Raw genomic sequence first — 25,414 nt, forward strand, 5'->3', positions numbered from 1 at the left:
ATCTCGGCCTTGAAGACATTTAGCGTCCCGGCTTCCACTGCACTCCGTGGCAATGAATTCCACAGGCCCACCACTCTCTGGCTGAAGAAATGTCTCCGCATTTCCGTTCTGAAATGACCCCCTCTAATTCTAAGGCTGTGTCCACGGGTCCTAGTCTCCTCGCCTAACAGAAACAATTTTCTAGCATCCACCTTTTCAAAGCCATGTATTATTTTGTATGTCTCTATTAGATCTCCCCTTAATCTTCTAAACTCCAACGAATACAACCCCAGTATCCTCAGCCGTTCCTCATATGCTAGACCTGTCATTCCAGGGATCATCCGTGTGAATCTCCGCTGGACACGTTCCAGTGCCAGTATGTCCTTCCTGAGGTGTGGGGACCAAAACTGGACACAGTACTCCAAATGGGGCCTAACCAGAGCTTTATAAAGTCTTAGTAGTACATCTCTGCTTTTATATTCCAACCCTCTTGAGATAAGAGACAACATTGCATTCGCTTTCTTAATCACAGACTCAACCTGCATGTTTACCTTTAGAGAATCCTCGACTAGCACTCCCAGATCCCTTTGTGCTTTGGCTTTATTAAGTTTCTCACCATTTAGAAAGTAGTCCATTCCTATATTCTTTTTGCCAAAGTGCAAGACCTCGCACTTGCTCACGTTAAATTCCATCAGCCATTTCCTGGACCACTCTCCCAACCTGTCTCGATCCTTCTGTAGCCTCCCCACTTCCTCAGTACTACCTCGTCTGTCAACCTCCTTTCACCAACAATAATGGCCCCCAACTTCTCCAATCTTTTAGCATTACTGAAGTTCATCATCCCTGGAAACAATCTCTTGAATATGTTGGCCACCAACTCCAACGCCTTCACATCCTTCCTAAAGTTTCATGCATGTAATGGATGCCCTGGATTAGATTTTACGAGACAGCGTGCTTTTAGCCACTTCCACCATGACACCTCACACACAATAAATCAGTGAAGAGCCCATCCAGGGAATAAATGTATTTCCTGCATTCATTTAGCAGTTAATTGTCAGTTTATAGGCTAAAGGCAAGATTTCCATCCCTCAGACAGTGAGGTTCTGCACCAAAGAACTACAATCTAATTAGATGGCCTGATATTCCATGATGGAGAAAGTGAGGACTGCAGATGCTGGAGATCAGAGCTGAAAATGTGTTGCTGGAAAAGCTATTCCATCTCAGCAACACCATCTGGGAGCAACGGCCACTGCTGGGACTACCCACAGAACAAAAAGGTTGGTACAAAAGTGCATGGACAAGTTGTTGGAATGGGCAGATAGTTGGAAAATGAAGTTTAAAGCAAAGAAGTATGAGATTATGTAGTTTGGTATGAAGAACGTGAATAGATAAATTAAAGAGTACAATTCTAAAGGGTGTGCTAGAGCAAAGAGAACTTGCTAAATACATGCACAGATTATTGAAGGTGGCAGGACAAGTGAAGACAGCAGCAAATAAACCCTAAACCATCCTGCAAAAGCAGGAAGATGATGTTGAACTTGGATAAGACACTTATGAGATTTCAGGTAGAGTATTATGCACATTTCTGTGCACTGCAGGATAGGAAGAATCTGAACACAGTGGGAGAGTGCAGGAGAGATTTAAAAGACTGATTCGAGGGGTGAGAAATTTCAGCGATGGGGATAGAGTGGAGAGGATGAATCTGTCTTCATTGTAGAAAAGAAGACTGAGAAGAGATCTGATAGAAATGTTAAAACTCATGAAGGGTCTGAATACAATAGGTATTACCATTCACAAGAGGATCAATAAATTGCTTTACAAAAGAAACAAGCGTGTTTTGGCAGAAAATCTTTTCACACAATAAATGGTTCTGATATGAAAACACTGCTTCAAAACGTGATAGAGATAGGTTCACCTTGAGGAATTCAAGAGGGCATTATTCAAATAGAAACAATGGGCTGAATTTTGCCAGAATTTGGGGCTAATTGTTAATTTCGTTTAAGTTTCTGTTGAGTTTTTTTTTGAGGATTTCTCTCCATAATCTCACATTGTCTTGCCAAACACTGATTACCCATGCATCATGCCCCGATGACACCCCTATTATCTTATTCTCCCACTCACTGCAAGAGAGTGGAAGTGTCAGTCACAGGATGAACTCCAAGGATTCCTAGCACCTGTATCATCTTTGAAGTCCAGCCATACACTCAGTCAAGTGTTGGAGTCCGCAGGTGCCTTGCACAGTCCCTACCAATTTCCTCAGACATGTTGGACAGAGGAAAATTGGCAACACACTTTGTCGACAGGGAACTGGAATCCTGACAAATGGTGGGTCACACAGTCACTGTCCATGAATGTACCCTGATTTTGATGCCTGGTGTCCATGATGGAGGTCTAAAGGACGAATCAGTGAGCTGGAGTTGCCTGTACATTGCTCTGACTTTCACGTCTAGAATTGTCACCATCCAGTTTCTCCCAAATGAGTGGGAAAATGGGAAACTGCACATTAACAAAGCAAGGTGATATAATACTGACACGTGCTAATGGATTCAGACAAATCACTGGAGAGAATCTCATCTCATCATTCAACAATTGGTTAAAATTTTCTTTTCTCTCAAGGTTGGGAATCTCATTATTACCGATGTTGACACAATTCTTCCAACATTCTCGCCAAAGCATACATTGTCCAGTGCCTGGGAAAATTTAGGCCGATTGTACAAATGTATGGAGAGAAGAAAGGAGAATGGCACTAAGTCATGATGTTCATTTGGAGACACAATTGGCCAAAATACCTCATTCTGCACCATGAGAAGTCTATGATTCTGCGGAGATCATGGATAGAGTAAGTGGCAGTAATGTTTGAAGGGTTAGGCTGACAAGTCCAAGTAAGGGGATTGGTAGTCTGTAAGCATAGGGGAAAGTGTGGTCTATCAATTGTCTCCAACAGATACTGTGAACCTACAAAGCAGACCTCACCCTTGCCTGACAAAAAAAAACACACAGTTAAAGTTGCAGATAAAATAGTGGCAGTGGTGGATGACACCCTCTACTGGTTATTAATGTATCACTAAAGGGCCTCAATTTCCCCCGTATTATCTGAGTCACTGGATTAGTATTCTATCAGTAATACCACTAAGCCATTGCCACATCTAATCCCACATTACCCCAATCTATAATAAAAGCACCTTAGTTGTGATCTGACCCCTCCACACCAGCTCCTACAGAATTTTGTACAGGTTGGAGACAAATGGATAGAAGGCCAGAAAGCCATCAGTTGGATTTTGTAAGTTCCCATTTCAAATCTGCATTGAAGGAGTATAAAATACATCCCAATAATCAAGTTGAGGCAGAATCTGTGTTTTACATGAATTTATCATTACCTTCTTTCTGTTGTATTCCATGCCCTATTGACAAGGCTCTGGGGCCATATGCTTCATTAACCATTCTGATAACCATCCTACAAATTTCAATAATTTGTGCGCTGTTGTGCAACAATTTTTGATTGGGTGAAAGTGATATGTGAAAAAGTTGTGACTCTGATTTCCACATTATTACAGCTCCTATTGAAGAGAGGGTATTTCTTAAATTCATTCATCGGATCTTAAAGTCTTAGGCTAGGCCAGCATTTATTGCCCACCCCCAATTGCTGAGTGAGCAGTTAAGAGTCAACCTTGTTGTGGGTCTAGAGACACGCATAAACCAGACCAGTTAAGGACAGCACATTTCCTTCCCTACAGGACACTTGTGAACCAGATGGGTTTTCCAACAATCAGCAATAGTTTGATGATCATCATTAGATTCTTAATTCTTGATTTTTATTGAATTAAAATTGCACTGTCTGCAGTGGAATTAAACCCAGATCCCCAGAATATTATCGGAGCCTCTGGATTAATATTCTAGCAATAATACCACCCCACATCACCCCAATCTATATTAAAAGTACCATGGATTATATTAACCCTATGTGAAAATATTATTCAGAACAACGTAATAGATCCTCCCATCCTGTGTGCAAAGGCCAAACATTTCACATAGGTAAATCTTCACAGCACAGAAATACTTTTTGAATGTCTTCCAATAATAACAACCTCGTCTCTATAAATATTTCTATTGCTACTGCTGGTAAACAGAGCCTGAGGAGCAAGTGTAGCAGATAGACACAAGGGACCTACTGTGTCCAATAAGGCCAATCAGCACCCTCCCCTGATCTACACCAATTCCTCAAGTCCCTATCACATTACACTTCAAATGTTGGCCTTCTCTTTTCAATCTGCCCACAGTCTTCTTCCAGTCAATCTCTGCAACCTTTACCTTGACTATTGATAGTGGCTTTCGCTTACTTCTTCACTTGTGATAATTGACAGTTACTTGTCATCCCCTCTGCAAAAACTTTGCTTCTCTTCCTCCTTTTATACACCTCCTTGAAAATGTCTTTTTTTGAGAGAATAGTAAACCTAGGCCACTATGCCTCACAAGAGAAAGTGAGGACTGCAGATGCTGGACATTGGAGTTGAGAGTGTGGTGCTGAAAAAGCACAGCAGGTCAGGCAGCATCTGACGAGCAGGAAAATCGATGTTTTGCACAAAAGCCCTTCATCAGGAATGCCTCACACTCTGGCATCACAAGGTACCACCACAAAAAAACCTGCAAATGGCCAATATCACCTAATACATACAGCATGTCCCCAACATCACCCAATACCTCCATCATGTCCCCAATATCACCCAATACCTCCATCATGTCCCTGATGTCACCCAATAACTCAATTATGTCCCCAATATCACTCAATACTTGCATCATGTCCCTAATGTCACCCAATATCTCCATCATATCCCCAATATCATCCAACACCTCCAACATATGCCCAATATCACCCAATACCTACTTCATGTTCCCAATATCACCCAATATCTCCATCATATTCCTGATATCACAGAATATCTACATCATGTCATTAACATCACTCAATATCTCTATCATATCCCCAGTATCACTCAATACCTCCAACGTGTCCCCATACCACCCAATTCCTTCATCATATCTTCAATATCACCCAATATCTCCATAATGTCCCTGATATCATCCAATAACTCAATCATGTCCCCAGCATCACTCAATACCTCCATCGTATCCCTAATATCACTCAATACTGCCATCATATCCCCGATATCACAGAATACTTACATCATATGCCCAGTATCACCCAATACATACATCATGCCACCAATATCACGCAATGCCTACATCATGTCCCTGATATCACCCAATAACTCAATCATGTCTCCAACATCACTCGATACCTAAACCATGTTTCTGAGATCACCCAATACTTACATCATATGCCCACCAAAAAGTAACAATCTACAATTAGGAGAGACCAGAAATGAAACCAGCTGATGCAGAAACAACAGGAATTCTGAGGAAGGGAAAGAAAGGAAGAAGCTGGAAAGGGCGGAAAGGTGTTAGACTGTATGTAAGAGAATGAGCAGAGACAATGGCCGGTGGCCTGAAGCTCAAGGTGGATAGAATGAGTACGTAATTGAATTGAGCCTCAGATACATGTAGGAAAGATAGGCAGTAAACTGATGGTTCTGAAACTAGAGATGGGGTGAAGATATGAGGGAGTAGAGACTGGAAGGGTGGAGAATGGCACAGAGGGGTTTAGGAATGAGAGGGCGAGAGAGACTGAAAATTGGGAATCATCAAGTTACGATTTGTTAATGGAAGAGGGAAAGGAAATACTTTTGTTATCTTACATTACAGTTATTCTAACGATGTACTGTTTGGTCTCCCCATTAACACTCTCCATAAACTTGATGTCATCAAGTATCCATTTCCCATATCCTAACTGCCAGCAAGTCTCATTCATCCATCGCTGACCTACATTGGTTCCCTGTAGTGGTAAGTCACAATTGCTGATGAGGTGAGAGTGGACTGCCCTAGACATCAAGGCTGCATTTGATTGAGTGTGCCATTAAGGAGCCCTACCAATGCTGGAGTCCATGAGAATCAGGACGTAAACTGTCCACTGTTTAGAGTCATAACTGATACATGGGAAGATAACTGTCGTTGTTGAAGGTCAGCCATCTTATTGCCATGGCATCTATACAAGGGTTCCTCAGGATGCTCAGCCTAACCATATTTAGCTGCTTCATCAATGACCTTTCCTCCATCATAAGATCAAAGTGGGATTATTTGCCGATGATTGCACAATGTTCATCACCATTCATGACTCCAGTTACAGAAGCAATCCATGCCCAAATGCAGCAAGACATGGACAATATCCAGGTTGGAACTGCAAATAATATTCTCACCAAACAAATGCCAGGCAATGACCATGTACAATAAACAACAATCTAATCAATGTTCTTTGACATTCAGTGGCATTACCATCACTGAATCCACATTATTGACATCCTAAGGGTTACCATTGACCAGAAACAGAACTGAGCGAGCCATGTGAATTCAGTGGCCACAAGTGCAGGTCAGAGGTTAGAAATGCTGCAGTGAGTATCTCATCTCCTGACTCCCAAAGTCTGTCCACAATCTACAAAAGTGAAAAACATGAGTCAATACTCCTTACTTGCCTGAATGAGAGCAACCCCAACAACAATCAAGAAGCTTGACACCATCCAGGACAAAATAGGCTACTTGTTTGGCACCATGTCCACAAACGTCCACTCCCTTCACTAACAGCACTCAGTAACTGCAGTGTGTACTACTTATAGATGCACTGCAGAAATTCACCAAAGGTTTTTCTACATCACCTTCAAACATTGATCACTTGCATAAAGAAGGACAAAGGCAACAGATACCTGGAAACACCATTACCTGCAAGTTTCCATCCAAACCACTCACAATCATAACTTTGAAATATATCGCCATTCCCTCACTTTTTGCTTGTTCGAAATCCTGGATATACCTCCCTTATGGCATTGTGGGTCAACCTACAGCACATGAACTGTTCAAGAAGGTTCAAGACGTGAGCTCACCACTACCGTCTCAAGGGTATACTGGCCCAGCCAGTGACCCCCATATCCCACGAGTGAATAAAAATCTAATCCTTCTGTTCTAGTCACTCAATATCCTCATCTTCCCCACTAGTGCAAACTCTTTGTATAACTATCCTCAGTAAACTCTGTATTCTTATTTTCTCATCTAATGTCCTCAACCTCAAACATACATACAACATACAAACAATTAACAAGAGTAGGTCACTTCACTAGTACTTCAAGCTTACTCTATCCTTCAATCTGATTTCAACCTCTACTCTACATTCCTACATATCCTGATAATTGTGCATCCCTTGGTGATCATGAATATAACCACCTCTCTGTTAAAAATGTATATATATGATAAAAATATGGATCCACTGCTTTTTGAAAAGGGGAATTCCAAAGTCTCACAACTTTCTGGAGAAAAAAACTCTAATCTTTTTCTTAAATTGATGACCACTTATTTTTAAACTATGACTCTTAATTCTGGATTCTCCTACATGAAGAAATATCATTTCAAATCCACCCAGTCAAGTCCTCTCATGTGTTTCCACAAAGTCATCTTCTAAACTCCAGAGGATACAGGCATAACCTATCTAGACTTTCCTCATAAGGTAATCCACTCATTCCAAGTATTAAGTCTAATAAACCTTCTCAGAATTGTTTCCAAGTATTAGTCTGGTTGACCTTCTCTGAACCGTTTCCAATGCATCCTTCAATAAGAATAGTGCCCAGTACCGTACACAGTACTCCAAATGCAGTTTCACCAATGCTCATCATTGGTGGTTATATTTACAGATGACTAAGGCAAAAGTAGATGAAAAGTTTTTGCAGTGAACCTTTTGGACTGAGGGATCCTTCATCACAAGTAACTATTGAAACATAAACTAGAACAAATGTAATGGGATAAATATTTTAAAAAGAGAAATAACAATTATTGTAAAGAATGGCAGAGAATGACTGAGAGGTTAATCAGAAGGAAGGAATTAGTGTATGAGAGGAAGCTAGCTAGAAATGTAAAAATTGATAATAGATATTTCTAACGGTGTCTAAACAGGAAGTGAATAAATAAAGTAAATGTTGCTCCTCTCGAGAATGAGAATGGGGAATTAAAAGTAGATAATTCACAGATGGTAGGTGTCATGAAAAAATATTTTGCTTCTATCTTCAGTACAGAGGATACAAAGAAAATTCCTGTAATAGTTATAAGTTAGGTCAAATAAAGAATGAATTTCACTTGGTGAAATTAACAACCGGTCATATTGAGAAAACTGATGGAGCTGAAGGCTAACAAGTGCCTGGATCCCTGGGTCCTCATGGACATCAGCTTAGAGCAATAAACAAGGTGCTAATGAAGCAAATGTATTAGTATTAATTTCTATAATTTGCTCGATTCTGGCAATGTTCCTTCAGACTGGAAAATGGCAAATATAACCCTTTGATTTAAAAGGGAGGGAAGCAGCAAACAAGAAATTATAGACCAGTTACTTTGATTTCTGTCATGGGGTAATGATAGAATTGATCATTAAAGAGGCTATATCTGGGTATTTATTAAAATTCAAGGTAATTAGGATAAGTCAGCATGGTTTATGACAGGGAAATTATGCTTAATCAATTTATTGGAGTTGTTTGACAGATAAGGGACAGTCCATTAATGTGCTCTACTTGTATTACTAACAGGCATTTGACAAAGCTCCACATAAAAGTTATTGTGCAAAATTGAAGCACATGGTAAAGGGAGTGATATACCAGGTGGCTGGCAGAAAACAGAGGCTAAGCGAATGGTGCTCGGAAAGCACAGGTCAGGTAGCATGCGAGGAGCAGAAGAGTTGATGTTTCAGGCATAAGCTCTTCATCAAGAAACAGAAAACAGGGACTATGCATAAACTGGTCTTTTTCGATTGGATGGAGTTTACAAGTAGGGTCTGTGCTGGGGATTCGGCTTAAGGTTTTGTAATTGGTGTAAATGACTTAGATGAGGGGAACAAAATTCTAAATTTACAAATAACATTTCTTCGCCCTTATTCACTAGAGGACCCACATTCTCTTTCTTTACTCTCTTCCTATTTAGATTACTGTCGAACCTTCTACTGTAAACTTAAGGTTGATATCAATGTTCTTTTGTGTAAGGACATCGGAGGTTGCAAACCAATATAGATAGTGGGCAAAACTCTAACAAATATATTGTGGGAAAATGTGACATTGATCACTTTGGCAGCAGGAATAAAAAGATGGAGAATTATCTCAAAAAGGAATGGGAATGGCAACTGAATCCTGATGTGCAGAGGGATCTAGGTGTACTAGTGCATGAGTCCAAGGTATTAGTAGGAGAAAGTGAGGACTGCAGATGCTGGAGATCAGAGCTGAAAATGTGTTGCTGGAAAAGTGCAGCAGGTCAGGCAGCATCTGAGGAGCAGGAGAATCGATGTTTCGGGCATGAGCCCTTCTTCAGGAATGAGGAAAGTCTTTCCACATTCCTGAAGAAGGGCTCATGCCCGAAACGTCGATTCTCCTGCTCCTTGGATGCTGCCTGACCTGCTGCGCTTTTCCAGCAACATTTTCAGCTCCAAGGTATTAGTACCCGTGTGCAACAAATGGTTAAGAATGCTAACTTTTATTATGACAGGAATTGAACATTTTTCAATGCTGTGCTTAGTTTTGGTTTCCTTTTCGAAGGAAGAATGTAAATTCATTGAAGGTGGTTCCGCAGAGGTTAAGTAGACCGATACCTGGAATGAACAGGTTGTCTTATGAAGAAAGGTTAGTGGGCTCTGTTTGTTTTGTTTGGCTTGGTTTCACTGGAATTTATAAAAATGAGGGACAATTTGATTGGATTATTAAGACCCTGAATAGTCTTGATAAGCCAGCTTTAAAAACAATGTTCCCTCTTCTGGCTGAGTCCAGACCTTTTAAAGTAGGAGTCACCCTTTCAGATCAGAGATGAGGCGAATTGTTTTTAGTCTCAGAGGGTTACATAACTTTGGAACTCCGAGGCAGGGTGATTGAATGCTTTTAAAACAGAGATCAATGGATTGTGTTTCGGCACAAGAGAATCAGGGATTATCAGTGGTAAGTGGGAATGTGGAATTCAATACATGAGCAGATCAGTCATGATCTTATTGAATAACACAGCAGGCTCAAGGGGCCAAATAGCCTCCTTCTGCTCCTAATTCATATTGACCAGGAGATTGAATCATGAGGAAGCACCAAGAGTTAAAAGGTCTCTTCCTGTGCTGTAACTTCTATGAAAAATATTTTATTGAGTCTGAGCCCAGAGAGTGGTTCAGAAATTTTGGCAATGAGCTACATTAAGGGCTTTATGAGAAACGTGGTCCCATCTAAGCAGTGTTATAAAGATATATACATCATATTACATCTGCGCTACAGAGGTTCAAAAGGAACATACCACCAAATTCTCAAAAGGCTAATTAGAGATGGGTAATAAATGATGGCTGACCCCACAACACCTAGATCTCACGAACAACTTTTACAAAACTCTCTTGGTTCTGTCAGGTTTTGCTACATCAACTGGTTTTGACATTTTAATTCCATGTTTAGATCATATCTGATTGAAGTTTCCCACCGCCAACTGCCTCTTGTATGCACAACCTGTGTCCAAGCCAGAGTCCAAGGCAGAAACTTGAGCCGTGTTGAAAGTATTTGGGGATTCTGACAGTAATTTCAATATAAAAATGCCAAATGGCTACCGTGTTTTGGAATATGAAACATAGAGACATAGAAAATAGGTGCAAGAGGAGGCCATTTGAGCCTGCACCACCATTCAATAAGATCATGGATGATCATGTAATTTGAGTTCCCACACCCACTTTCTCCCCATACCCCTTGATCCCTTTAACCACAAGGGCCATGTCCAGCTCCCTCTTGAATCTATCGAACAAACTGGCCCCAACAGCTTTCACAACTCTGAGTGAAGAAATTCTTCCTCAACTCTGTCTTGAATGGCTTACCCCTTATTCCTACACTGTGACACCGAGTTCTGGACTTGCCCAGCACCAGAACCTTCTTCCCACATCTAGCCCATCCTGTTCTATCAGGATTTTATGAGATTCTCTCCTCATTTGTCTGAATTCCAGCAAATGCAAGCCCAGTCGATCCAGTCTTTCTCCATATGTCAGTCCTACCATCCCGGGAATCAGTCTGGTGAACCTTTGCTGGACCCCCTCAATAGCGAGAATGACCTTCCTCAGACTAGGAGACAAAAACTGCACACAATACTCAAGGTGTGGTCTCACCATGGCCCTGCATAACTGCAGCAAGACATTTTTATGCTTGTACTCAAATCCTCTCACTATGAAGGCCAGCATACCCGTAGCTTTCCTCACTGCCTGCTGCACCTGCATGCCAAACTTCAGCAACTGTTCCACCATGAAACCCAACTCGATGCACCTCACCTTTTTCCTAAACTGCCACCATTCAGTTTGTGGAAACATCATTCATTACAGATCAGGCTATTAACCTATAATTCCAGTTAGACTATAGGTTATTGTATTACTGCAATCTCTGAAAGGAATAAGTCTCACAAATATTGCTATTAGTTATTGGGGGTCAGTTAGCTATACAGCTGGTGTAATATTTTCCTCAGTTTTTGTCCTGATTATGGAATGCCGTGAAATGTTTTACTAGAGAAAATGTGCTATATAAATGTATGTTGTTGTTAACTGAACTCAGCAGATACCAACAATGTGTGTTCAGTTCCTACACTAGCTAAGGTTACCATAAAGGGCTCTTCCTGCCCCTTGCCTGAGGCATGGTGACCCTCAGGTTAAGCCAATACCAACTGTCTCTCTCTGTTGAGAAAGCAACCCTACTGTAAGACTTTACTACTAGTGATTGGGCAGTTTTAATATTTCATTAGTTACTATTGTAATGAAATTTCCTTTCCACCTCTGTGAATCATTCTCTCACTTGCTGTTTTTCCCTCTCATACCATCTGCAAAGTGGGCAGAGATTGGTAATTGGATGTCTTTGTGGCATCTGCCAGCAGATGTTTTGCTCTTAGAAATGGATGCTAATGGGTTGAGATTCCCTTTGAAGCTTTACAAAGGTTTTCAGTGTTTTGTCACTTTTGTGACACTTACCTTCAAAACTGTTCCATTCCACTCACATGAAATCTTCCAGTCGCTTTTACTCATGGTTGGGAACTGAAAATTGCTTTGATCCCCAGCTTATGTCTGAACCTAAGTTGGGGATCAATTTATATAAATAAGCTGGATCAGTACTATAACTTATGAGCTATGTGGATTAACACTGGTTCCAAACTATTTAAGATAAAAATGTACCAATGGTCAGGAACTTGCTCCAATAACTCATACCAACAAAACTTCAGGTATGAATAGTTCAGAAGCAACTTTTTAGAACAATCATTCCCATTTGTACTTCACAAAAAGGTCACCCTTTGCCATCGAATTGATGTGTAACACTTTGCTTGCGTTCCCCTCACAGGATTCCCCTTCATTCAAAACAAATGGTTAGATGATCCACATATGTAGCTATTCGTTTGAGTTGTGAACATGCTTTATTCCTCTCTTGCATGTCATAGGAATACTGACACCTACGACTTCATGCTTTCAGACACAGAATCACAGACAGGTTATTGTGCAGAAGGAGGTCACTCAGCCCATCAAGCCGGTGCACCAGCTCTTCAAATGGGCATCATTACCTACTGCCAACTTCCTGCTTTCACCTCTACCCATACACATTAATCCTATCCCTATTATGATATGATCTTGCTTCTGCTGAGTTCAGTTAACAACAACATGCATTTATATAGCACATTTCCTCTAGTAAGACATTTCATGGCATTCCATAATCAGGACAAAAACTGAGGAAAATATTAAAGTAGGTGGCCAAAAGCTTGTTCAAACAGGTAAGTTTTAAGGAGAATCTCAAAGGAAAGGAATGAGGTGGAGAGGTTTAAGGAGGGAAATCCAGAGCTTAGGATTGAAAAGACTGAAGGTTTAGCCACCATCAAGGGGAATGGGAGAAGGTATCTAAAGCATTGACAGCTAGCGATGCGAGGGACCTCCAAGCTGGTAAAAAGAGCTGGGTGTTCATGGTGCTTGCATGGGTCCCAGCCTTTGCAAATACAGTGCTGAGAGAACTTCTGAAAGAACATCCCGTCGGATCAAACAGCCCCTTACTCCTAACAAACCACTTGAACTGTCAGTGGAGAGTTAAAAGGCATGTGAATTCCACAGGACATCTGGAATTACAGAACTAAAAACCCACTGCACCAGGCTTCAAAGGACGACTAACTTTGGGTTCTAAAAATATAACAGGGTTGAATCGAGCAAAAATTACAATGGGCCATTTTTCTGAGTAATTAAACCAGCAGAGGGAAATCTGAACCAGAGACCAAAGCGGCCGACACACCGCAGTCATCACCAGACAAATGCCATGGCACTTTAAACATCTTGTAAACACTTTACATTTCTCTGCCAGTCATTGGTGATTTGTTTCATATTTTTCTTCTTCTATTTTGGTTCCCTCTCACTCCTGAAGGTGCTGTCTCTTGCACTGAAGGTGTATTCTCACCATTATCTTCCCTCCCAGCCATAAGCACCTTGCTTTCTCTCACTGTTCTCAACCGGTCATTTTTCATACTGGCTCTCCTCCTTTAGCTGCTGGCTGTTTGCTGCCGTGGGTTCCACCACCCTTGCAGCATCTCATTCAAATACTCCCATTTGCTTCGACACAGAGAGTGAGACTACAATAGTAGCATTCCAGACAATCCTGTTCTCACCTCATATCTGAACAAATGTAGTCATATGTATATACATACACACAGAACAGACACACCACATACACATAAATGTACACAATGTACACACAAACACATATATATATATATAAAGATATTAAAAACAAGGCTAGATTCTACACAATCTGGCAGCAAGTTTGAAATTTGGTTGGTGGCTCATAAAATGCCATATGGGCATTTTGTCCACCTGCCCACCTGCTTCTGCCTCAATTTTATCAGCAGTGTGAGAGGAGTTGTCAACCAGCCCACAGTGGGCAAGTGGAGTGCCTTAAGTGGCCAATTAATGACAACATAAACACTTCACCTCACCACTGCTGCTGGATTTAGCCAGTGGCATGACAGGCTCACGTCAAGCATCCATCCCAGAAACTTGCACTGTGTGGGCTGGAGGTGGGCATGTTTTATTTTGTACTACCCTGGGATGTGGGCGATGTGAGCGAGTTTCAGTTTAGAGAGGACAGAGGTCCGACAAAGAAATTGTTGGTCTAGTCAGGTAACAAAGGTGTAAATGACACTGTTCCAAAAAGACTCCAACTCAGTGAATTCTAACAGAAAAATAAATTCCTGGGTGATGTTGCTGCATATGTGTGGTGTGAGCTGTTTTGGAATTTTGGCAAGGATTTTGCTGCTCTAAAACAAAAACAAAACACTGGAAATACTCAGTAGTTTTGGCTGCATCTGTGAAGACCGAAACAGAGGTTGATATTTCAGGTCAATGACCTTTTTGTCAGAATTAGAGACAGGTCATCAACCTAAAATGCTAACTCAGTTTTTCACTCTCCGCAGAAGCGACCATTGCTGCTTAGTATTTCCAGGAATCCCAATTTTATTTCGACATCCGCTGGTGTTTTTCTCTGTCTCACTGCTCATTTTTCAACAGTGCCACGGGAGCTCTTACTTCCACCTGAGACGACAAACATTCGACAGTTAGCACCACTGAAGATTCAGCAATCCCTCAATACCTCACAAAAGTATTAGCCCAGAAATGTGCTTAAGTTAAAAATATATCGCAAGGTTGTTGGCATCTGCGAATCCAAATCCAAAGAAAAGTCAGCGTATATTTTATCATGGGTTTAGCAAATTCCTTTTGTAAATTAGTGTGATAAGGGACTTGAACTTCAAGCGTGAATCAGGAGTTCTTGTAGATAAGGGTTAATTGGACTGATGGGTGGTGGACAGTGGTACTCCTCAAATATTAATGCTTGATATTGTTGTAATATGTAAGTGATTTGAATCTTGAAATGTAAACTAAAATTTGAAAAGTTAGCCATGATACCCAATTTGGACAGTGCCAAACACTGACAACAATAATGAATTTCATGTAACAGGACAGAGAAAAGCTGGCAGAATGGGTAGACAAGTGACGGATGGAACTTAATGGAGCAAAGCCTGAAGTGATGCATTTTGCCAGAAGGAATAGGGAGAGGCAGTATAAACATAATGATAGAGGTCTAAAGAGTGTAAACAAACAGTGGGACCTGGGATGCCAAAGCATCAATCTTTAAAGGGGACAGAGAGAGTAGTTAAGAAAGCATAAGAAATGTTGGACTTTATAAATAGAGACATTGAGTACAAAAGCAGAGACATTATATGGAACGTTTATAGTCTCTGGTTAGACACCAGATAAGGTATTATCTCAAGTTCTGGTCACTATCATTTTGGAAAGGTATGAAAATCCCTGAGAGAAAATTTAGATTAGATTCCCTATAGTGTGGAAACAGGCCCTGCAGCCCAACTAGTCCACAGCAACCCTCCGAAGAGTAACCCACCCAGACCCATTCCCCCTAACTAATGCACCTAACTCTATGGGCAATTTAATATGACCAATTCACCTAACCTGCACTTCTTTGGACTGTGGGAGGAAACCCACGCAGACATGGGGAGAATGTGCAAACTCCACGCAGACAGCCCAACGCTGGAATCGAACGTAGGTCCCTGGCGCTGTGAGGCAGCAGTGCTAACCACTGAGCCACCATGCTGCCCTTTAGCAGGAAACTTAGCAGAATAGTTCCAGCGATGATAGTGGGTTAGGACATGAAGGTGTCAATAGTTGACATAGAAGGTTAGCTTGGAAAGGCTATGGTTGTTCTCTATAGACCAAAAGAGACTGAGGGGAGACTTGTGCACAAGATTATGAAAGGCTTTGATAAGAGAGACAAGGAAAATTGTTTTGATTTATTAGCTGATAGTACAAAGGTAGGGGAAATCAATTAAATGTTTTGGGCAAGTGATACAGGAAGAATGTGAATAAGAACAGTTTTTATGCAGTGGGTGATAATGATCTGGACTGCACTGCCAATAATGTAATAGAAATGGAACTCACCAATGATTTCAAAATGAAATTGAATGGGCAAATGGGAAGGCAACAGCATAGTAGCATTATTGGTGGATTGTTAATTTAGAGAACCAGGCAATGTTCGGGGGACCTGGCTTCAAATCCTGCCATGGTGGATGGTGGAATTTGAATTCAATAAAAATCTGCATCTAAGAGTCTAATAATGATCATGAATTGATTGTTGGGACAAAGCCATCTGGTTCACTAGTGTCTTTTAGGGGGGGGAGCTGTCAACATTCCCTGGTCTGGCCTACATGTGACCCCAGACCCATAGTAATGTGGTTGACTGTCAACTGCCTTCTGAGCAATTAGGGTTGGGCAATAAATGATGGCCTAAACAGTGATGCCTGCTTCCTGTGAATAAATAAAGAAAAGCTTGAAGGCAATACCAGCTAAGGTATTGTGTTGAGTTCTGGTCATGATAATTTTGGAAAGCTGTGAAAGCCCCTGAGAGGAAATTTAGCAGAATATTTGCAGGGATGATAAGCGGTTAGGGCGTGAGTGTGTCAGTGGTTTACTTACTAGGTAAGATTGGAAAGGATGAGGTTAACAGAGATTAAGTGACAAGTGGGACTGAATGGCCTTCTTCAATGCTGCTAATTTATCCAAGATTCTGTGGCTTATCTTTTTTTTAACAGTTTCTAACTTGCCCTCTTGAGTTTCAAGGTTAAGGTATTGATTTAATTTTTATTTTCCTTCTTTAAACTTAAGCACAAAATTAGGTTTCTAATAATATTGCTCATAAAAACGGCCTCCCTCTGTCCTCTCACTGTTTGCATTATTCTTTATCATTTATTTGTCAAAATCAATCCTCATTCTCTCCTACAACACTGACAATCTCAATAACTTGCTTGCCAAAGGTTATATATTTTGTGTGAGCTGACACTTTAGTTGTTAGCTCTCCCACCACTGATTCAACAGCCTGTGGATGCAAGTATCAGATTCCACACTGCGCTGAGGGAGTGCTGTAGTGTTGGAGGCACTGACTTTTACATGATACATTAAATTGTATCATCTACTGTCTTGATTGCGCTTAAAATATTCCATGAAACTATTAAAAGGAAAAAAAATCCTTTTGTCATTACTAATATATATCCATCATTATCATGAAAATAGCTTATTTGTGTGTTTTTTTAATATTTCATTGCTGTTGGTGGGACCTATCTGTACACAAATTGGTTGCTCTTACATTTCAAATGTATTTTCATGAATCTGAGGCAGCTTGGGTGTCCTCAAGTCATAAGACGTGCTATATAAAGGCAGGTTTTTATGAATTCACTTATTGCTGAGGAAAAATTACATCCACAACTGATCTCAACTGTAATCATCCTCAGAACAAAAGTGCAAGTGAACAAAACAATCGATTTCCTTGCTGCTTTACAGCTAGGAGAAAGGCATGCTTTTGTGCACAAGGACAGAATTAAGTGCAGCCATTTAACTCTGAAGTGGCCCTTCACCACCCCCCTCCCCTGCAGCAACCCCCACCTTCCCTGCAGCAACCCCAACACCAACTCCCCTCACCCCCACCAACCCTACCCCACCTCAACTACCCCTTATGGTCAACAGATTGAGTCTGCACTCTCAAATGGAGATTGGCCACGCAGGTGAATTACTGGATGGAGTGGGGCATGGGGTGCCTGTAGAACCCACAATCAGTGTGTGCAGGTGGGCAGGAAGGTAGGAAATGGCAAAAACAAGTAAACAGAAAGCGTATAAGGCGTGATGGGCCATATGCACTGTAAAAATTCTGTAATTCTGTGAACATAAGAAATAGGTTTAGGAGTTGGTCCATTTAAGCAGTTGAGCCTATCTATCATTCAATGAGGTCTCACTGACTAACTTTTTCTGCATTATCATAATATCCCTTCGTGTTTTTAATCTGTAGAAATCTATCAATGTCAGGCTCAAACATATCCAACAACTGAATTTCTACAGTCATCCGAGGGCACAGAATTATAAAGAACCACGTCTGACTGAAGAAATTCTTTCTCACCTCAGATCTCATGGCCTGCAACATATAATAAGACTCTGTCCCCTTGTCCTAGACCCAAGCCATGCCTCCTGCATCTATCCTGTTGAGCCCTTAAAGAATTAAATCAGAGAAGCTCAATTCATTGTTAAAATGATGACAATGTTTCACTTTTTTGTAAAACAGTTTGAACTGGCCAGAGGTCAGTAACCAGAATGTGTAAATTAAAGATGACCGGCAAAGGAATAAAATGTTTTTGTTCACACAGGTATAGGCAGATTCGTTGAGAAACACACACTCACACAGACTCACATTCTGTCATGCACAATGAAATATATTCACACATCACAGAATGACAGATGCATTACAGCACAGGAGGCCATTCAGCTCATTGTGTTTGCACCAGCTCTCCAGGCATTATCACTTAACACCATTCTCCTGCCTTTTCCACATATCTTGGAGAATTTATTTTCTCTTCTAATTATCACCCCATGCCCTCTTCAATGAACCTACCTCCATTATACTTTCAGCAGTGTTTCTAGACATGAACCACTTGCTGTGACAAAAACATTTTTCTTACATTGCAGTTGTCTCTTTTCCAAATCACTTCAAATCTGTGCCCTCTCATTCTTGGTTCTTTTATGAGCTGGAACATTTATTCCATCCAAACCCCTCATGGTTTTGAAAATTTCTATCGGAATCTCATTTTAGTCTTCTTACCTTCAAGGAGAACATTCCCAACCTTTTGCATTCTATCCTGAAGTTTCCCATCCCTGGAACCATCCTTCTGCTCTCTCTCTCTCTCTCCAATGTATTCACATCTTTCCTATAATGTGGTGTCCAGAACTATGCATAATGCTCCAGCTGAGGTCTAACAAGTATCATATACTAGCTCATTGCTCTTGTACTCAGTGTTCCTTTTAAAAAAGTTAAAACACTTTCTTCACCTGTCCTATCATCTTCAATGATCTCCACCCAGGTCCATCTGCTGGTGCACCCCTGGTAGAATTGTACCCCTTATTCATTGTTACCTTTCCGTGCTCTTTCTATCAAAATGCATCAACTCACAATTCTCTGTATTGAACTTCATCTCCCCTTTATCCTCCCATGCCATCAACTTGTCTATGTCCTTTTAAAATTCTACATTGTCCTCTTCAATGTTTAGAATCCTCCAAACTTCCATATCATCGGTAAATATAGAGGCACGCTGGGATCTAGAATGACATTAATATTTATCAGGAAAAGTAAGGGTTTCCAATGCAAACTCTACTGCTGGAAAAATATTCATTGACAATATATAACACGCACAGAGTCAGAAACTCATACACACAAAGACACAACATCTATTTAACATTTGTAAAGCTCTTCTTTATGAAGCTCAATATAGTCAAAATGTTCCAAGGCACATTAAATGAGTTCTATTCGACCAAAGTTAAAGTCAAACCACATAAAGAAATAAGGTGACCAAAATGCTTCAATGAAGAGGTGGGCTTTAAGGATAAAACAAGAAAGAAATAGAAAGCCCAGAGAGTATTCAGAGCAGATTTTTAAAAACTAGGACATTGCCATCTGAAAGCATAATAATAATAGAATAATAGAAAGTGGGGATCTGCAGGAGACCAGAATTTGAGGAGGACAGAGATCTCAGAGGGGTGTATGGATGGGAAGGTCAGACAGATCCATATGTGCAAAAATACTCATATGGAGCAGAATTCAGTCTCATTAGCTCAGTGTCAGTGTGGTTACAGGGCTGGAGTTATAGTTATGCTTAGGTCCAACGAGCAAATGTGTTGCCAGTGAAATCATGCAGCTGATTGCTATATTGTATATAGCGTATGCTGACACACCACATATGTGTGTTTGTAAACACAGACAACACAAAGGAAAGTGTATGTATGGAGTGAGAGAGAGAGGTGGTCTCTCTATCTGTTATATGGAGTGGAGCAAAGCTTTTAACTTTTATAGCATATCCCGATGCTAGCATTGTATATATGTATTGTATGAGCTTATACTGAAACAAGGATAAAAAGAGTTTGCGCATAAATCTGCATAAATATAAACACTGCTGCCAGTGAAACCTATGGTATATGCCCAACTATATTGATCACGCTCATATATGGGAAATATGTAGCATATGATTTAGGAAATGAGAACGACCAACCTGTAAGTTTGCCTCTCACTCCATCCTACAGAAATTGATCCATCCTACAGAAATAACCCATAACACAGAGACCTAATACAACACCAGAAGGTGTAAATATGAAATATGTGATGTGTCCGTCCGAGCAGGAATAACCCGGTAAACTATTCGGGACACATGTCAGTCAAACAGGCAAAGAACACACTCACCAGAGCATAGACACAGCTGAGAACCGAACAGTATAGAAGCAATCCCAGGCTGCTGGAGACAGTGGCGGCTCCCATGTCTGGTACTGGGTGATGTCAGCCCACCTCCTTCCTCTTCATCTACTTTTCAAATTGCTTGTTTGAAACTCTCTCCCCTCACCGGCGGCAGCATCGAATCCTCGAGTCCGTCCCAACACGTCCCCCAAAGCCCACCCCCAACCCACCCCCACACACTACACCACCCACCCCCAACAAAACCAAAGTCCAATTGAAACGCTCGCTAACTTTTTCGTCCCTCAGTTGTGGAGGGAGCGGAGTGTGCTGAGCTGATTTCTGAGTTTCTGTGAATTCTGGTTACAGAGCAACAACAGAGAGAGAAAAAAAAAATCACATCCATATGATAGAATTTAAGTCGCTCATTAATACCATCCCCCAGTCTGTTCTCCCTTGGATCTTCCCCAATGACAAGAAAGGAATTAAAACCCTGGGCTAGCGGTTACTGTGTTGTCACATCAGGCGCCTTTCTGCAGTTTCCACCTCACGGTTCCAGGATTTTGTCGAGGAAGAAAACATCAGTGTGTGAATATCACCGCGTTCAGTTTCATGTCAGCTTCAACGTCCACTTTCTGTCACTTTCCCGTTCTCGTGAGTTTAGAGCAGTTCACTTTTTTTCCTGAATTGGCCAGCAATTTAAAAGTCCTGTCAACTGAGAGTTCTATTTAAAGAAAGGTCCTTTCAACTTTGTTTGAAATAGTTTCAAATATAACACACACACACACACACATTCACACGCACGTATATTTAGTTTCAACATTCCCGACGGCTCTCCAATCGTCTTTCTCAGTTCTCTTGCACACCAGCTGTGATGAGCCTAGGAAGAATAGAATCAAGTGAAATAATGGCCACTTCTCTGTCTATTATGTGTGTGTGTGTGTGTTGCAGTTGAGGAAGTCCAAAGGGTGACTTTCCAATGGTTGGAGTAGCCACACAACTTTGCGATTGAGCTTGTGTGTGGAGGGGGAGGCGGGAGAGGAAGAAATATTTTAAAAATGTAATAGAATGGCTCTCCAGCGCAGTCCCTCCTCAAACATGCAATGATCTCCAGTCTCTCACCACGGGATGGTTTCCTGACTCCTGCTGGAATCTATTGAGCGACTTCTTTCACTTGGCAGTCAATATCTAGTCCCAAAATAAACAGCAGAAATGTAACATGCAAGTAATTTAAAGAAGAAAAAAACTATTCTAGGAATTATCGCAGAATGTTCCAGGATCTTATATTTTCATTATTATCAGATTATACTGATAATAGTGCGATGGATTCGGAGAGCAAAAATTATATGGTACACTGAAAAATCTGAAACCATTAATTCCTGCTTCATGCTCTATGGTTTGTGTGTGTGGGTGTCTCACTATGAGGTCCTGCATAGCTTCAACCCAGTACATATTCGGTAAAAGGTTCCCTTCCACCTGAGCCCAAGTGTACCTCAGTACGCACTGCCCCATTCTAACCTAGTACTGAGCTGATCAATGTCTGCTGTTGGATATGTGTAGTATATTCTGCAGATAATTTTTATTGAGTCTCAGAAGCCAGATTGAAGAGAAAGGTCTGTTTATCGCCTACCTAAAGTCCATTCTTGGTGCTCCCTGAGACTATCTTGGATTTCTTTTTATCAGTTTATAGTCAGAGTTGAACTCAACATCATGCATCATTTTAACATTTCCTATTGCATTTACTATCTCATCTTTCTATAATTCCTTCAAAGTTGAAGAGTCCGAGGTATTCTAACCTTCCATCATGTTCCAAGCCCCTAACACTGAGGTAGAGCTTCATGTTCTTTTCCAACATCATTTCCACAGGTCTATCATACCCCCGGACTTCAGAGACTACTCGTGGACTCATACAAAAGTGTGGCTCTGCCAAGCTATGAACTGGTAGTACAGCTGTATTCGGTTACTCACCCCAGCAACCTTACCACCCTGTCTGCTGGGTTTATACTGTGTTTCCCTATGACTCCATTCATGCCATATGACTTTGAACCTATTTGAAGAGATGCCAATTCAAGACTGAGATGGGGAGGAACTTTTCTCTGAGAGTTGAGAGTCTTTGGAATTCCTTCCCACAGAAAGCTGTGTGGGCAGAATCCTTGAGTATATTTATGGCTGAGACAGACAGACTCTTGATCAGTATAGGAATCAAAGGTTATGGTGAAAAGGCAGGAAAATTGATGTGAGTAACATCAGATCAGCCATGATCCTATTGATTGGACGGGAGTAGGCTCGACGGGTTGAATGGCTTACTCTGTTCCTATTCCTTAAGTCTTACGAAGCTTTTGTTTCCTGGTTGTAGCTGCTCACCCATTCCTTTATGAATCCATCTATCTATCTATCTATCTATCTATCTATCTATCTATCTATCTATCTATCTATCTATCTATCTATCCTTTAACTATTTATAAGCATTTACTTATTAGTTTATACATTTGTCTATTTTGCTCTTTATCAATATCTATAAATATACTGATTATGTTAATGTTATCCACGTCCCTGTTAACTTTTATTTATTCATTTTCAGATGCAGACATCCTAGCAACTCCAATCTTTATTTCCCATCCTTAGTTGCACTTGAAAAGGTGTTGGTGAGCTGTTTTCATGAACTGCTGGAGTAGTTGCAGTGTCAGGGCACACACAGAGCTGAAAGGGAATGAGTTCCAAGATTTTAATGCAGTGCCATTGATATGGCTTCAAGTCAGCCTGACGTGTGAGGTGGAGGGAAATGTGCAGGTGATGGTGTTTCCGTGCATATGTTTCCCTGTCCTTCTAAGTGGTAGACATCATGGGATTGAAAGGTGTTGTCAAAGGTGCCTGATCTGCCCAATCTGTCTATATCCTCCTGTAACCTAAGATCTTCTCCCTTAGTCACCCAACAAATCTTCCTGTCTTCTGCAAGTTACTCACCCTCTCTTTCTCCTAATTCTCATCTATATCATTAATATGTATCAGAAACAATAAGGGACCCAATATTGATCCCTGTGGTATGCCACTGGACACCACCCTCCAGCCACATAAATAGCCTTCCATCACTATCCTTTCTGTCCTACCATTAAGTCAATTTTGGTAATAAGTTGTCAAGTTAGCCTGGATCCCGTGTGTTTTTATCTTCTTTAACAGTCTCCCATGTGGGAGTTTGTTGAAGGCTTTACTGAAATCCATATAAACTGTACCAACTGCATTGCCCTTATCGATCCACATGGTCACGCCCTCAAAAACATCAACCATTCTTATTAGGCATGACCTCCCTCTAACAATCCCTGATCAAACTGTACCATTCAAAATGATGTTATTTTTGCATGATACACGGCATTAGGTCCCATCTCCCTTTCAGATGGATGTTAAAAATATTCTTTCACTATTAGAGCCATAAGGGAACAGTGGAAAGCTCCAGGAACCATTGGTGGAAGATCACCTGATCTTCTTAAGCACACTGTGCTTACCACCAACATTCCTTCTAATGCTTTTTTCTGCTTTGTGGGGCCTTCTTTTGTTTCAGTGTGCAGACACTTTAAGTTTTGTGAATGAGCTACACATGCATAACAACTTAAAGGGGCTGACTTGTGTTCAGCCAGTGCAGAAAGCTCTGGGGTTGTTGTGCAGCCAAGAAGACTAGAAGCAATGCTGATCACCTGACATGTCTCAAGTTACTTATATATTGGATCTAAAAATCTAACAAAAGATCAACTGCTGCATGCATTTAGTTACATATGAAGCACTTTTGTGGCATTTGAAGTCCCAGTGTGAAGTAGATGAAGAGTCAGAGTTGTCTTAGACGGGAGCTCAAAACAGTTGTTTGTTTAAAAGTTTAGAGACAAAAAAAACTGCAGATGCTGGAATCCAAAACAGACAGGCAGGAGGCTGGAAGAATACAGCAAGCCAGGCAGCATCAGGAGGTTGAGAAGTCGAGTTTCAGGTGTAACCCTTCTCGCAGTCCTGAAGAAGAGTTACACCTGAAACATTGACTTCTCAACCTCCTGATGTTATCTGGTTTGCTGTGAACTTCCAGCCTCCTGCCTGTCTGTTTTGTTTAAAAGAGCTGACAGTAACGCAAAACTAGTCACCTCACAGCGACCCATGTGATTACTGAGTGGGGAGATGTTGCTGCTGATCATGCACAGAACCTCACTGTAAAGATGATAAGATATTGAACTTCTACTCACAAAGAATTATTTTAAAATGATCCCATTAGCCTCTGTTACCAAACTGACTGTGATTTGGGTAGTATAGATGGAGATTTAGTTTGTGTTTAATATGAACATAAGAGATAGGAGCTGAAATACGCAATTCAGCCCCACTGCTCTGCCATTTAATTCAATCATGGCTTATCTCATCTTGGCCTCAACTCCACCTTTCTGCCCACTCCCACAATCCTTTATCCCATTACTAACTAAAAATCGAACCGTCTCCTTTTTAAATCTATTCTGTGTCCTGGTGTCCACTGCACTCTGGGGTAATGAATTCCACTGAATCACAATCTTTTGAGAGAAGCAATTCCTCTTCAACTCTGTTTAAATCTGCTACCCTTTATCCTAAAGACTCCAGATTGCCCCGCAAGGAGAAACATCCACTCCACATCTACTTTGTCAATCTCTTTTTGCGTGGTATATACCTCAAATAGATCTCCTTTCAATCTTCTAAACTCCATACAGTATAGGCCTAATTTGCTCAATTTCTCCTCAGAAAGCAAGCCTTTCATCTCTGGCATTGAGTTAGTGAAACTCTCTGTACTACTGCCATTCAATTGTATCCTATCTCAAGTAAGGGGCCCAGAACTGGACTCATTATTGCAGATGCAGTCTCTTCAATGCCTTCAATGCTACAGCGGGCGCACAGAGAGGGGAGCCGGAAGATAAGCGGAGACCAGTTTAAATTAATGTTTTTCTTTTTGCAGTCTGTGTTTTTGTTTCAACTAAGAGCAGGAACCCGGAAGTCGTCAACAGAGGCTTCTGGGAAGGTAAGAA

The 25,414-nt window shown here is 41.0% G+C and overlaps 1 protein-coding gene across 1 annotated transcript in view; it reads right to left on the reverse strand.

Moving 5' to 3' along the window:
• pth1r (parathyroid hormone 1 receptor) overlaps positions 1 to 20,575 on the reverse strand; it is a 114,950-nt gene extending 94,375 nt beyond the window's left edge. The window contains exon 1 of the mRNA XM_072570062.1: positions 20,406 to 20,575. Coding sequence (XP_072426163.1) covers positions 20,406 to 20,480 — 75 coding nt within the window. The 5' untranslated portion in view covers positions 20,481 to 20,575. The remainder of the gene's footprint in view (positions 1 to 20,405) is intronic.
• Positions 20,576 to 25,414: the final 4,839 nt, after the last annotated feature.

The sequence above is a fragment of the Chiloscyllium punctatum genome, chromosome 5 (genome assembly GCF_047496795.1).
Source record: "Chiloscyllium punctatum isolate Juve2018m chromosome 5, sChiPun1.3, whole genome shotgun sequence".
Taxonomy (NCBI): Eukaryota; Metazoa; Chordata; class Chondrichthyes; order Orectolobiformes; family Hemiscylliidae; genus Chiloscyllium; species Chiloscyllium punctatum.